The sequence below is a fragment of the Sus scrofa genome, chromosome 13 (assembly GCF_000003025.6).
Source record: "Sus scrofa isolate TJ Tabasco breed Duroc chromosome 13, Sscrofa11.1, whole genome shotgun sequence".
NCBI classification, from domain to species: domain Eukaryota; kingdom Metazoa; phylum Chordata; class Mammalia; order Artiodactyla; family Suidae; genus Sus; species Sus scrofa.
In genome coordinates, this window is record NC_010455.5 from 158,380,489 (window position 1) to 158,394,346 (window position 13,858).

The 13,858-nt window shown below is 36.7% G+C and overlaps 1 protein-coding gene across 2 annotated transcripts in view; it reads right to left on the reverse strand.

The window, feature by feature from the left end:
- Positions 1-13,858, reverse strand: part of ADGRG7 (adhesion G protein-coupled receptor G7) — a 68,218-nt gene that overhangs the window by 45,954 nt on the left and 8,406 nt on the right. Inside the window, exons 2-6 of one of the 2 annotated variants that reach the window (XM_021070565.1) lie at positions 8,804-8,917; positions 7,165-7,269; positions 5,741-5,853; positions 3,234-3,383; positions 1,616-1,716 (exon numbers count right to left, since the gene is read on the reverse strand). In XM_021070565.1, the coding sequence (XP_020926224.1) occupies positions 1,616-1,716; positions 3,234-3,383; positions 5,741-5,853; positions 7,165-7,269; positions 8,804-8,917 (583 nt within the window). Of the gene's footprint in view, positions 1-1,615; positions 1,717-3,233; positions 3,384-5,740; positions 5,854-7,164; positions 7,270-8,803; positions 8,918-13,858 lie in introns of those variants that run through there. The other variant, XM_021070566.1, reaches the window with a different exon arrangement.

Below are 13,858 nucleotides of genomic sequence, written 5' to 3' on the forward strand. Positions count from 1 at the left end.
TCACACTTTCAGTGAGAAGGACACAGACTCCCAGTAAAATACGAAGTCAAAAAATACACAAGTTATATTACTTACAGCACCTCTAGCATCACCTCTCAGAAATATAATTTTGTGAATGTTCTGTTCCATGCTTTTATCTTTTTTCCACTTTGAAGACTCAACATTAAATAAGTACTGGTTGTAATAATTAGAAAACTGAGAACTACTTCTAGGAACTTCTCCTAAGGAAATAATTGGTCATGCGAACAAAAATGTTGGAATTCTCTTGTGGCCTAGCAGTTCGGGATCCAGCATTGTCACTCCAGTTTGATCCCTGGCCTGGGAACTTCCGCATGCTGTGGGCACGGCACAGAAAAAAAAAAAAAAATATTGATTGCTCAAAATACTAAAGAACTTGATACTATCTAAATGTGCAGCAATAGAGAATTGCATAAGAGTTCACTAATATTATGCAATTATCCTAAATTTATGATGTAGACACATAGGTATTTATACTAAAAATATGCTTATAAGGTACTATAAAGTGACAAAGACAAGTTACAAATTAAAACAGTATGTAGTGTGACAGACACACACATTTACAGAGGGAAAAAATATGGAAAAATACATACCAACAAATTAATAAAGATGAGACAGACAATTTTTATATTTCTGCTTTTCTACAGTTTCTTGTTTTTCTATAATGATCATGTACATTTAATTAAATTTTGAAAGAGTTAAGAAAATTGTATATAACATAAAAATACGATGAATTCTAATGCGAGACCTCTATGAATATATGACTTTTAGTATAAAAATACAACCAAAAGTAATCTACAACCTAAGAATTGAAAAAGAGAAAAAGCAGGTAGAGTTGGATCCTTTTTTTTTCTTTCTATTTAGAACTGCACCCAGGGCATATGGAAGCTCCCCAGGGGTTGAATTGGAGCCACAGCCACAGTCTACGCAACAGCTATAGCAATGCCAGAACAGAGCCACATCTGTGACCTATGCTGCAGTTTACAGCAACACCACATCCTTAGCCCATTGAGCGAGGCCAGGGATTGAACCCACCTCCTCATACCAGCTGGTTTCTTAACCTGCTGAGCCACAATGGGAACTCCTGGATCTTTTTTGGGTTTTGTTTGTTTGTTTGTATGTTTTTTTTTTCTTTTTTGTTGTTTTTTTTTTTAATGTAGTCTTGGGAAAGCTAAAGAAAACAATCAAAATACACAAGTATCTTGGGGAGAGCAAGGGTATTGGGGTGGGATGCTGGCCACATGTCCTAAAGTTATTCTGTTATTTGCAACTCTGTGCACTGAGAAAGGAGTTGGGAAGAACTCTTACCACACATGCAAATGTTCTTGAGCCAGACCAAATAAGGCTGGGAAAACAAGTCCTAATCTAAATCATCCTAGTTACTGTATCTCCTAGGCCATGGCCACCCCTGGAACCAGGAGTTAACATTTACCATTCTGTCTAGTAAGTGAAGATCAGGCTATGGCTTTAATCTGCATCCCAGAGGAATCAGTCATTTAGTGCATCCATAAGAAAAATAAAGATAACCTCTGTTAATGCTTTAACCTATGAAAGTAAATTTTGTTAGGTTTTCCTTCCAAACTGGAATCATGCTTACGTTGCAAAGGTATCATCATTAGTAGTAGCAGCAGCTCTTTGAAAAGCATCTTCACTGGCATCCAGAAGTTGACTCACTGTTGTTACAGCCACTATTTTTGCCTGCCAGGAAGAAGGCACCAATCATCACAGAAGACACATATACATCATCACCACCAAAGCTATCATGAATTGTTATGCTATCAAATGGCACCACTGGTACGTAAAATCCCAAGGTTTAGCTTTTAATCTACATAAGACAGCAGAGAGAATGAAGATAAAGCACAGCAAAAACAAAATTGAGTCAATTAGGAGGCTTAGGTCTCTGAAGTGGACCTCACAGCAAGGTCTTTCACAGAATCTTCACCTCCAACTGTTAGAATACAAAAGCAGATGCTTGGGGAGTTCCCTTCATGGCTCAGCAGTTAATGAACCTGTCTAGGATCCATGAGGATGCAGGTTCCATCCTTGGCCTCGCTCAGTGGGTTAAGGATCCGGCATTGCTGTGAGCTGTGGTGTAAGTTGCAGACGTGGCTAGAATCCCGTGTTGTTGTGGCTGTGGTGTAGGGCAGCAGCTACAGCTCCTATTCAACACCTAGCCTGAGAACTTCCACATACCAAGGGTGGAGCCCTAAAAAGAAAAAAAAAAAAAGGCAGAAACTTGGATACAGAAGCAGAAACAAAATAAGAAGAATTCGGAGCTCTTCAAACATTATAATCGACAATACTTAGTATAGTTTATTAGTTATACTCTGTATAAATATTATACTTAGTAACTGTTAAATTTAGTAAAATTATTTCTAGTTTTCTTAAAATTAAAAACTCAGAAGTACATCAGAGATGATCTCTCAGCATTTGATTATACTTTTAGCTCCCTTCTTTTGGGGTATGGATACTCTTCTGTGTTTACGGGCTACATTTGGTGGTCATTATTTTTCTTTCAATTCCATTTTTATTAACTCATTATTTGAATCCCACTTTCTAAAGGACCAAGGATAACAAAAAATAATTTTTGAAATAAAACATTTCAGAGGAATAGAAGAAAGGAGTAGATATTTTCAGGCCATGCTGATATACAATTGGTAGACACTGGACCATTACATACCGGTGGCTTATAGTCCTGCTCAACCAGTACCCAACCAGTGCCAATTGATAAGTGCTGTCTGTAGTTTTCATTTTCAGGTATCAGAGTTTAACAGGTTGTGATACCAGAAAGGTAAACCAGGTTTGATGTTTTTAGAAAGCCAAAACCAAAATGCAAATAAGCTCAGCAGAAAGAGATTATAGGTTAAAATGGCATGTTCCAAAGTGCATTTCTTGGAAGCCTAGGAATTGAATAGGGGTACTGAGGTCAAGGAGTTGATAAATATACTAATAAAGTAAAGGAGTTCATTCCAGGACTTTCTTGAATATTTAATATAGTAATGATCATTATGACTATCTCAAAGGAGAATATTTAGACAAGGAGTACCTTTTATATTCCTTTGAGCATCTCTCAGAAAGAGTGCCCTGCAATCTGGTTTTAAGCAATCTAAACTATGCCCAAGTCCAAACCATGGAACAAGAAGTGGAGTTTGGGACATCTTTCCTTTCCTTCCTTCCCTTCTCCACTCCCCCCTTAAAAAAAGAGTGAGTTTTACCTCAGGCAAAGCATTTCTGGATTTGTTAAAAATCTGTCCAACCACTCTAGTAGCAGAAGTGATGTTCTCAGGAGTTAATTTACTGGCATCAGACGTTAAAATCCGGGTTTCATCAGAAATATTTTGAGACTGTGTTGAGATGTTGACTATCTGTTTAAAAAGAAAAAAAAATTTTTTTAAAAGCCCTGGCTTTATACAATTATGTCTAAACACTTTACAAGCAACTATACACGAATCAGCTGGAGTTTAATTGATCCTCGGTCTCCTGAACATCACATGCACTTGGTTTTTCATGTGTGCATCTGTCCTTGAATAAATACTACTTGCCAGGATTCATTAACTAGATCAGCGCTCCACAAGGTGTGATCTATGGACCAACGGTGGTTCACTGTTTACAGGGTCCATAGAGAGATAAGCATAGAAACTGAATATGGACAGAAACTTATAGAACACTTCTACGCTATTGAATGTAATAATTTTTTAAAATGGGTTTGTATTTTATATATCTTTTTCACTTCATTTTCCTACTAATCATTTTTACAATATTTTACAAAATTATGATCTGCAATGGGTTGGAAATTTTTAAATCTGGCTTTTCAGCACAGACAGTCTGAGAAGCATTGACCTAGCCAGACTCTCCAGATACCAATGTGTCTCCAGGCTATGAGTTGTGAGGCTAAAACATGTTAATCCATATGTCTTTAGTGGAGTCATGTGTCAGTGTGTGTTTGTGTGTGTGTGTGCGCGCGCACCATCTTTATGTGTCTGTATGGCTTAGTTTTCACTAGATGGCAGCATCATTTCAAAAATCAAACCAAAGTCACAAGCTCTTCAACTCTGAGGAAAAGTTGAAAACTATCTAACCAGTAAATACAATGTTCTCATTCAATAGCCACCTCTCTGCTATGTCTTAGGCACTTTCGCAACATGTTTTATGTGTTATCACATTTAATAATCAAAACAACAATGTGAGTTGAGCATCCGTATTTAAAGGCTTGGAGAGTTTATGGAGCTAACTATAAGTCCAGGTAGCTCAGAAGTGACAGAGCTGAGAGTCAAAACTTGGATTATCAGACTCCAAAATGTGAGAAGTTTCCCTCAATCTGTGTAGGTGGCACAACCTGCGTGGTTGGCAGCAGCCACCTCCACACTCCACCCTCATCCCCACCATACCCCTGCCCAACTGTGATTAGGGAACCAGTGTGGTACAAGTGGGCTTGAAAATCAAAACCAGTTCCATCACTTTTTTGGTTGTGGTTCCCTGGCCAAAATACTACACCTCTCAGAGACACAGTTTCCTCATCTACAGAATGGACATATTAATACCTATTTATATAGTTACTTTTTTCTTTTGGGCTGCACCCATGGCATGCAGAAGTTCCTGGACCAGGGGTTGAACCTGCACCACATCAGTGACAATGTCAGATCCTTAACCCACTGCACCATCAGGGAACTCCTATATAATTGTTTAAAAAATAAAATTACATGTAAAATGTTCAACACAGTACTTAACATACAATAAGTGCTCAGTAACTAGTAAGTGAGATTAACTAGAAGTACAATATGGGAATAAAAATCTAAACTCACAGAGGTTATGTAAGGACTAAATGAGATAACATATGAAACATACCCAGCACCAAGAAGGACCACATAAAGATAAATTTCTTCCTTTCCTTGCTTAGCCCAGGTATTAGCAATCCCATGCACTTGCATTTGTGTATATCCTTAGTCAAAATAATTTAATTGACATGAAAAAAATATTTAATCAGATAGTTTGTTTTTTGTTTTTTGTTTTTTTTTTGTCTTTTTGCTATTTCTTTGGGCCTCTCCCACGGCATATGGAGATTCCCAGGCTAGGGGTTGAATCGGAGCTGTAGCCACCGGCCTACGCCAGAGCCACAGCAACGAGGGATCCAAGCCATGTCTGTAACCTACACCACAGCTCACGGCAACGCCGGATCGTTAACCCACTGAGCAAGGGCAGGGACCGAACCCGCAACCTCATGGTTCCTAGTTGGATTCGCTAACCACTGTGCCACGGCGGGAATTCCTTAATCAGATAGTTTTATACTTCACTTGCTCATGGATAGAGCCTCGAGATCAGTATCAAGTTCTGGATTTTTCTTCTTCAAAAGGTCTTTGGTCATAGTATGTTTCTCTTTATTCTAATCCAGTGGACCATCAAAATACCTTCCTTTTAGTTACAAATGTCAGGGATCTATCTTCACTCAAAATGTAAGTGGTTTAAAAATATGAGGTTATTTAAAATATGCTATAGATAACCATTTGCTGAACTTTGCCAACTGATATGTCCAAATGTCCCTTTTTGTGAACAGTATCAACTCAAAAAAAAAAAAAAAAAAAGAATGATTTCAGTTACTAGCTTTTGTTATTTCTAATTTGGGAATTTTATAAGCATTGATTTGAACATCAGGTATCTGAAGAATAGAGAACCTCCAGAGTCTGAACTTTTTCCTCTTGCCCCTCTCATGGAACATATGGCATACCTGCTTTTCCAGGGTTTCCAAGTTTTCATTGCAATTTCCTATTGTCACATTTTGCAATTCTATCTCTCCATATATATTAAGACTGCACAACCGGGTTGCCACTGGATTGCCCGCTTTAATAAAAAGAAGGGAGGGGGGATGAATTAGGAGTATGGTATTAACAGATACACACTAATATGTATAAAATAGATAAACAACAAGGGAACTATACTGCATAGGGAACTATAGTCAATATCTTGTGATAACCTATAATGGAAAAGAATCAAAGAGCTGAATCGCTCACTTTGCTGTATACCTGAAACACAATATCATGAATCAACTATACTTCATTTTTTTTAGAAAAGAAGAAATAAAAACAATGTTTGCAAAGTGAGTGCAGTAACTATCTGCTCCAGTATGCATAAATGTGATTTTACTGCTCCTGAATCTAGGCTGGCTTGGGAACTTGCTTTGATCAACACAATATAGTAGAAAGGACATTGTGTGAGTTCCAAACTCTAAATCTGCAAGAAGGCTTGAAGTTTAGCCCTTGCCCTCTTGGAATGCTGTGCTGAGACTATCACATAAGGAATCAGGTTAATCTCCTGGAGGATGAGACACCATGTAGAGAGAACTGAAGCTCTCCAGCCAACAGCAAGTGCCTCATGAGAATGAGGTCATCTTGGACCACCCACCACAATCCAGCTGCCATGATCAACCCACAGGATTCTAAGAAATCTAAATCATTATTTCTTTTAAGCTAGTACATTTGGGGTGGTTTGATACACAGCAATGGAAAAGTGGATCAGACAGTCACAGTCACTATAAGAATATTTTAGGCAGATATTGCTTGTCTTAACTATTAAATCTGGAATTCAAAGACCTTCCTTCCTTTGATGTCAGCAAGGAAGATATGCCTTTCAATATCTAAGAATATGCGGGCTTTGAACTGTACAACTGTATATGATGGGGGAATACCAGGATGAGAGACTAAAAACAACATGAAAAACTCCTACTAAATAGTGAATTATATGTTGATCTTTCCTTCTTTATCCAAATCTGGGTAATACCTGGAAGGCAAAGAGTTCTATTGCATTGCAGCATCTGGTCAATATGGGTTGGCTCCAAATAAATAGTAGCTGAATCACTGGGTTTATTTCCTAGGATTATGACCTGAGCCTCCCTATCTCAATGTACCCCTATGGCTATTACTTAAGAGGCTGTTAATAAATAAAATCACTTTCAGCTGTCTTTGGAGGGACAGCTGATGAGAAGATGAACTTTCCTAAGAACTGGCTTTGGGTGGCTGCTTAAGGGGGGCAGCAACTGGAAATTAGAGACTGCTTCAACAAACTTAAAACAGAAAGTTAAAGTCACTTTTAACTTATATGATGAGATTGCAGTTCATATGCCTAAACAGAGGAGATGGTTGGAAGAGCACATACCATTTAGAGTGTTCTTGTCACATGTTTGCAAGGAAGATCCATATCTTCCCACTGGAATTCTGTTAAAAGTAAAACTCCCATAGGTACTGTTTTCACAGAAATTAGCTATAATGGGAAACATATTTTTCATCATAAATTCATCATTAATTAAAAATTTTTCATTATAAGTTTTCATCACTTTTCAAATTTCAAATCAGATAAAAGTCAAAGTTCAAAACCTAACCAGTGTAAGTTGAAGGATAATACAAGGCTTACGGGACTCACAGGCCAGCCAGGAACTACATACTTTCTTATTTAGTTAAGTTACTACCATGACAATAAATAGTATGTCAGGTAACAGGTTCCACTTGAAATGAGAACAACATATAATGCAGTAGAGGTGGGATATGACCACTAATATATCAGAAAGGATAGTGTATCGGATGTGTTGAAATCTTTTCTGCAACTATTGAGATGATCATATGGTTTTTGACTTTTCTTTTGTTAATGTGTTGTCTTACATTGATTGATTTGCATATGTTGAACCACCCTTATGAATTTAGGATGAATGTCACTTGGTCATGGTATATAATCTTTTTTATGTGTCGAATTCAATTAGCTAAAATTTTGTTGAGAATTTTTGCATCTATTTTCATCAAAGATATGGGCCTATAATTTTCTTTTTTGGTAGTTTCTTTGGTTTTGGTATGAGTGATAGTGGCTTCATGAAATGTCTTTAGGAGTGTTCCTTCTTCTTCAATCTTTGGAAGAGTTTAAGAAGGATCAGTGTAAGTTTTTCTTTGTATGTTTGGTAGAATTCACCTGTGAAGCCATCTGGTCCTGGATTTTGTTTGTAGGGAATTTTTTTAAAATTACATATTCAGTTTCATTGCTAGTGATCAGTCTGTTTGAATTATCTATTTCTTTTTGATACAGTTTTGGTGCGCAGATTGGTTGAAATCTTGAAAATTAAAGATATAGAGCTTACAGTGGCAAAGGGCATCATGATGATATGGGTTGAAGCAAAAAGCCAGTCACAGTATTTGTGGGATACATTGGCTGGTCAGTGCAAGAAATTACAGAAATAATTTCTAGGGCTCTGAATCCTACACAGGCAGCATGAAGTGTGTTGTGTTGGGAAGCACACTGCAGAACAGAAAGAGGCTTTGAACTTTGATTCTGATACCATTGATTGAAATTAAAGCCACTAATTTAATAATATCCCTCCAAGAGAAATGAAGAAAAAAAAACTTCATTTTAAATATATACCTAGGTAAAGGGATGCATCTTGATTTCAGAGAAGTATGTTAGAATTACGGTATTTGAAATGGGGTAATATGGCATATCACCCATTGAAAAGACCTAAGAAAGCCATATTATCCACTGCCCTATGGTAGAAATGCAGACAGAAAGAAAAGCAACTATGAGTTTACAGAGAAACATGACAATTGGGAAAGAAACAAGACACATTAAACATACGTAAATAGCACAAGAAGAAAAGTCAGCTCTTACTGTTGAGCTAATAAACACATCTTAAATCCATCATCATGTTCATCATTACTATAATCATTAATGGAAGCTTCAAGAAGTTTTGCTGCTGGCCTTATAAATGCAGGAGTCACCTACATCTTACATCCTATTATTATCCCAAGTAACTTACTGATTGTACATCTCAGTCCTTTCCACTCTTCTGGACAAATGCATCTGCCATTTTCCCAGGTTCCACCATTCCTGCAGAACTCTACAGGGATGCTTGATGGGGGAGTAAGCGTTTCTAGAGAAACAATAAAGAACAGTATGTAAATCAGCCGATCAGTTTCTCCCTTGGGGTCTGTGACTTTTAATTTCTATATGTAAAATCATTACTTTGAATACCACTGCTGAAAACTATTCTTTGTAATATCGTCAAAAATATGTGTACACTGAAAATCTACACAGGGTATGCAATGCTTACTAGATGTTATGAATATATATATATATATATATATATATATATTCACACACTCACACAGTACATATATATATATATGTACATACATGTAAAAGACACCGCACTTTGACCAAGGACATTAGAATCTAGGAAACAGGAGACTGAAGGAATCCGGAGGAAACAGGAGATTATGTCTAGATGACATAGATATATGAGATAGATAGATAGATAGATAGATAGATAGATAGATAGACAGACAGACAGACAGAAAAAAACCATCCAAATCAACATTCAGATTTATAAGTGCTATAAGCACAGAAAAGATAGGTCAAGGACAGAGGAAACCTATCCAGGGAAGACTTTTCAGAAGAAGTGGTATTTGCATCAGATTTTAAGACTAAATCTAGAAAAGCCACATAAAAATGGATTGACTCCAAGTAGGCAGGATACAAAGAGCAAAAAAAAAAAAAATGCAGAAAGTTCTGTTATGTTCAAGAACAGAGAAAATCTTAACATATCAGGGGCATTGGTTCTATATGGAGAAATAGCAAGACATAACCTGAATTGTGAGCAGTTTTATAGACCAAGCCAAAAAGATTTATTCCTGCAGGAGGAGAGAGGTCTTAGAACAAGGGAGTAACATAGAAGTCATGTTTTTTTAGGAAGAGAACTATAACTCAGATAAGGGAGAAAGAAAAAAACCCCAGAAAAACAGCTAAGTGATCTGGAGATTCTCAGCCTCCAGGAAAAAGACTTTAGACTGTTGATGCTGAAGATGATGCAAGACATTGGAAATAAACCGGAGGCAAAGATGGATAATTTACAGCAAACATTGGGCAAAGAAATACAAGATTTAAAACTTAAGCAAGCAGAGATGCAAAATAAAATAACTGAAATTAAAAAATTCATTAGAAGTAACCAACAGCAGAATACAGAAGGCTGAAGAATGAGTAAGCAAGATGGAGGACATACTAGTGGAAATCATGGATGCATAACAGAAAAGAGAAAAAAGACAGAAAAGAAATGAAGAGAGTCTCAGAGAACGCTGGGACAATGTTAAACGCACCAACATCTGTACTATAGGGTTGCCAGAAGGAGAAGAGAGAGAGAAAGGTACAGAAAAATATTCAAAGAGTTAAATAGCTGAAAACTTCCCCAACATGGCAAAGAAACCACTCACTTCAAATCCAGGAAGCACAATGAGTACCACATAAAATAAACCCAAAGAAGAACACCCCAAGACACATTATTAATCAAACTGACCAAAATTAAAGACAAACAGAAAATATTGAAAACAGCTAGAGAAAAGAAACAAATAACATACAAGCAAACCCTGATAAGGTTATTGGCAGATTTTTCAGCAGTAACTCTACAGGCCAGAAGGGAGTGGCATGATGTAATTAATGTGATGAAAGGAAAAAAACTCCAACCAAGATTACTTTACCCAGAAAGGCTCTCATTCAGATTTGAAGGAGAAATCAAAAGCTTTACAGATAAGCAAAAGCTAAGAGAATTCAGCAACACTAAACCAGCTTTACAACAAATACTAAAGGGACTTCTCTAGGCAGAAAAGGCCACAACCAGAAACAAAAATACCACAAATGATAACGCTCACTAGCAAAGGTATATATACAGGAAAGATAAGAAATCGTCCATGTACAGCTATGCCACCAAAATCAGAAATGATGAGAAGAGTAGGGTACAAATGTAGGACATTGGAAATGCACTTGCAATTAAAAGACCAACAACTTAAAACAATCTCATATATACATATATTGACTCCTATATCAAAACTTCAGGGCAACTGCAAACCAAAAATCAACAAATTATACATAAACAAATGAAAAAAATCAACTCAAATAAAACACTAAAGATAGTCATCAAACCACAAGAGGAGAGAATGAGAGAAGAAGGGAAGAAAAAAGAGCAACAAGAACAAATTCAAAACCATTAATAAAATGGCAATAAGAACATACATATCAATAATTACCTTAAATGTAAATGGACTAAATGCCCCAACCAAAAGACATAGACTGGCTGAATGGATACAAAAATAAGACCCATTTATACGCTGTCTTCAACAGACCCACTTCACTTCTAGGGACACATACAAATTGAAAGTGAGAGGATGGAAGAAAATATTCCATGAACATGGGAATCAAAAAAAAGCTGGAGTAGCAATACTCATATCAAACAAAATAGACTTCAAAATGAAGAATATTTTAAGGGACAAGGAAGGACATTACATAATGATCAAAGGATCAATCCAAGAAGATATAATAATTTTAAATATCTACGCACCCAACATAGGTTCACCAAAATATATAAGGCAACTGCTAACAACCTTAAAAGGACAAATCAACAATAACCCACTAATAGTGGGAGACTTTAACACCCCACTGACAGCAATGGACAGATCATCCAGACAGAAAATCAATATGGAAACACAGGTCCTAAATGAAGCATTAAACCAGATGGACTTAATAGATATTTATAGGACATTCCATCCAAAAGCAACAGAATACACATTCTTCTCAAGTGCACATGGAACATTCTCTAAGACTGATCATATCCTGGGCTACAAGTCCAACCTCGGTAATTTTAAGAAAACTGAAATCATATCAAGCATCTTTTCCGACCACAACGCTATACAACTGGAAATCAACAAGAAAAACTTGCAAAAACCACAAACACATGGAGACTAAATAACATGCTACCAAACAACCAATGAGTCAAATGATGACGAAGATACAACACTCCAAAACCTATGGGATGCAGCAAAAGCTGTTCTAAGAGGAAAATTTAGAGCAATACAAGCCTACCACAGGAAATAAGCAAAAGCTCAAATAAACAACCTAACTTTACATCTAAAGCATCTAGAGAGAGAAGAAAAGACAGGCCCTAAAGTCAACAGAAGGAAAGAAATCATAAAGATCAGAGCTGAAATCAATTAAATAGAAATGAAGAAAACCATAGAAAAAAATCAATGAAACGAAAAGCTGGTTCTTTGAAAAGATCAACGAAATTGATAAACCCTTAGCCAGACTTATCAAGAAAAAGAGAGGACTCAAATCAATTAAATTAGAAATGAAAAAGGAGAGGTAACAACAGACATCACAGAAATACAAAGGATCATAAGAGACTTCTATATGCGACTATATGCCAATAAAACAGAAAACCTAGAAGAAATGGACAAATTCTTAGAAAAGTGCAATCTTCCAAGACTAAACCAAGATAAAATAGAAAAGATGAATGGACCAATCACAAGTACTAAAATTGAACTTCCAGCAAACAAAAGTCCAGGACCAGATGGCTTCACAGGCGAATTCTATCAAACATTTAGAGATGATCTAACACCTATCCTTCGGAAACTATTCCAAAAAATGGTAGAGGAAAGGTTACTCCCAAACTCATTCTATGAGGCCACCATCACCCTGGTACCAAAGTCAGACAAAGATACCACAAAAAAAGGAAATTACAGGCCAATTTCACTGATGGACATAGATGCAAAAATCCTCAACAAAATGCTAGCAAATGGAATCCAACAATACATTAAAAGGATTGTACACCATAATCAAGTGGGATTTATCCCAGGGATGCAAGGGTTCTTCAATATCCACAAATTGATCAGTGTGATACACCATATTAACAAACTGAATTATAAAAACCACATGATCCTCTCAATAGATGCGGAAAAAGCCTTTGACAAAATCCAACACCCATTTCTGATAAAAACCCCTCAGAAAGTGAGCATAGAGGGAACCTACCTCAGCATAATAAAGGCCATATATGACAAACCCACAGCTAACATCATTCTCAATGGGGAAAAGCTGAAAGAATTCCCACTGAGATCAGGAACAAGACAAGGATATCCCCTCTCACCACTACTCTTCAACATAGTTTTGGAAGTCCTGGCCATAGCAATCAGAGAAGTAAAATAAATAAAAGGAATCCAAATGGGAAAGGAAGAAGTAAAACTATCCCTATTTGCAGAGGACATGATACTATACCTAGAGAATCCTAAAGACTACCAGAAAACTGTAAGAGCTCATCCATGAATTTGGCAATGTCGTAGGATACAAAATTAATACACAGAAATTGACAGCATTTCTATATACTAACAATGAAAGAGCAGAAAGAGAAATTAGGGAAGCAATCCCATTTACCATCACATCCAAAAGAATAAAATACCTTGGAGTAAACCTACCTAAAAAGACAAAAGACCTGTATTCTGAAAACTGTAAGACACTAATGAAAGAAATCAAAGATGACACAAACAGATGGAAAGACATACCATATTCTTGGTTTGGAAGAGTCAGTATAATCAAAATGACTATACTACCCAAGGCAATCTACAGATTCAATGCAATCCCTATCAAATTACCAAGGACATTTTTCACAGAACTCAAACAAAATATTTTAAAGTTTGTTTGGAAGCACAAAAGACCCAGAATAGCCAAAGACATCCTGAAAAAGAAAAATGGAGCTGGAGGAATCAGGCACCCTAACTTTGGACTATACTACAAAGCAGCAGTCATCGAAGCCATATGGTACTGGTACAAAAGCAGAAATATAGATCAGTGGGACAGGATAGAAAGCCCAGAATTAAACCCTCGCACCTACAGCCAACTCATCTATGACCAAGGAGGCAAGAATATACAATGGAGAAAGGACAGCTTGTTCAATAAGTGGTGCTGGGGAAACTGGACAGCCACATGGAAAAGAATGAAATTAGAACACTTCCTAACACCATACACAAAAATAAGCTGAAAATAGATTAAAGAC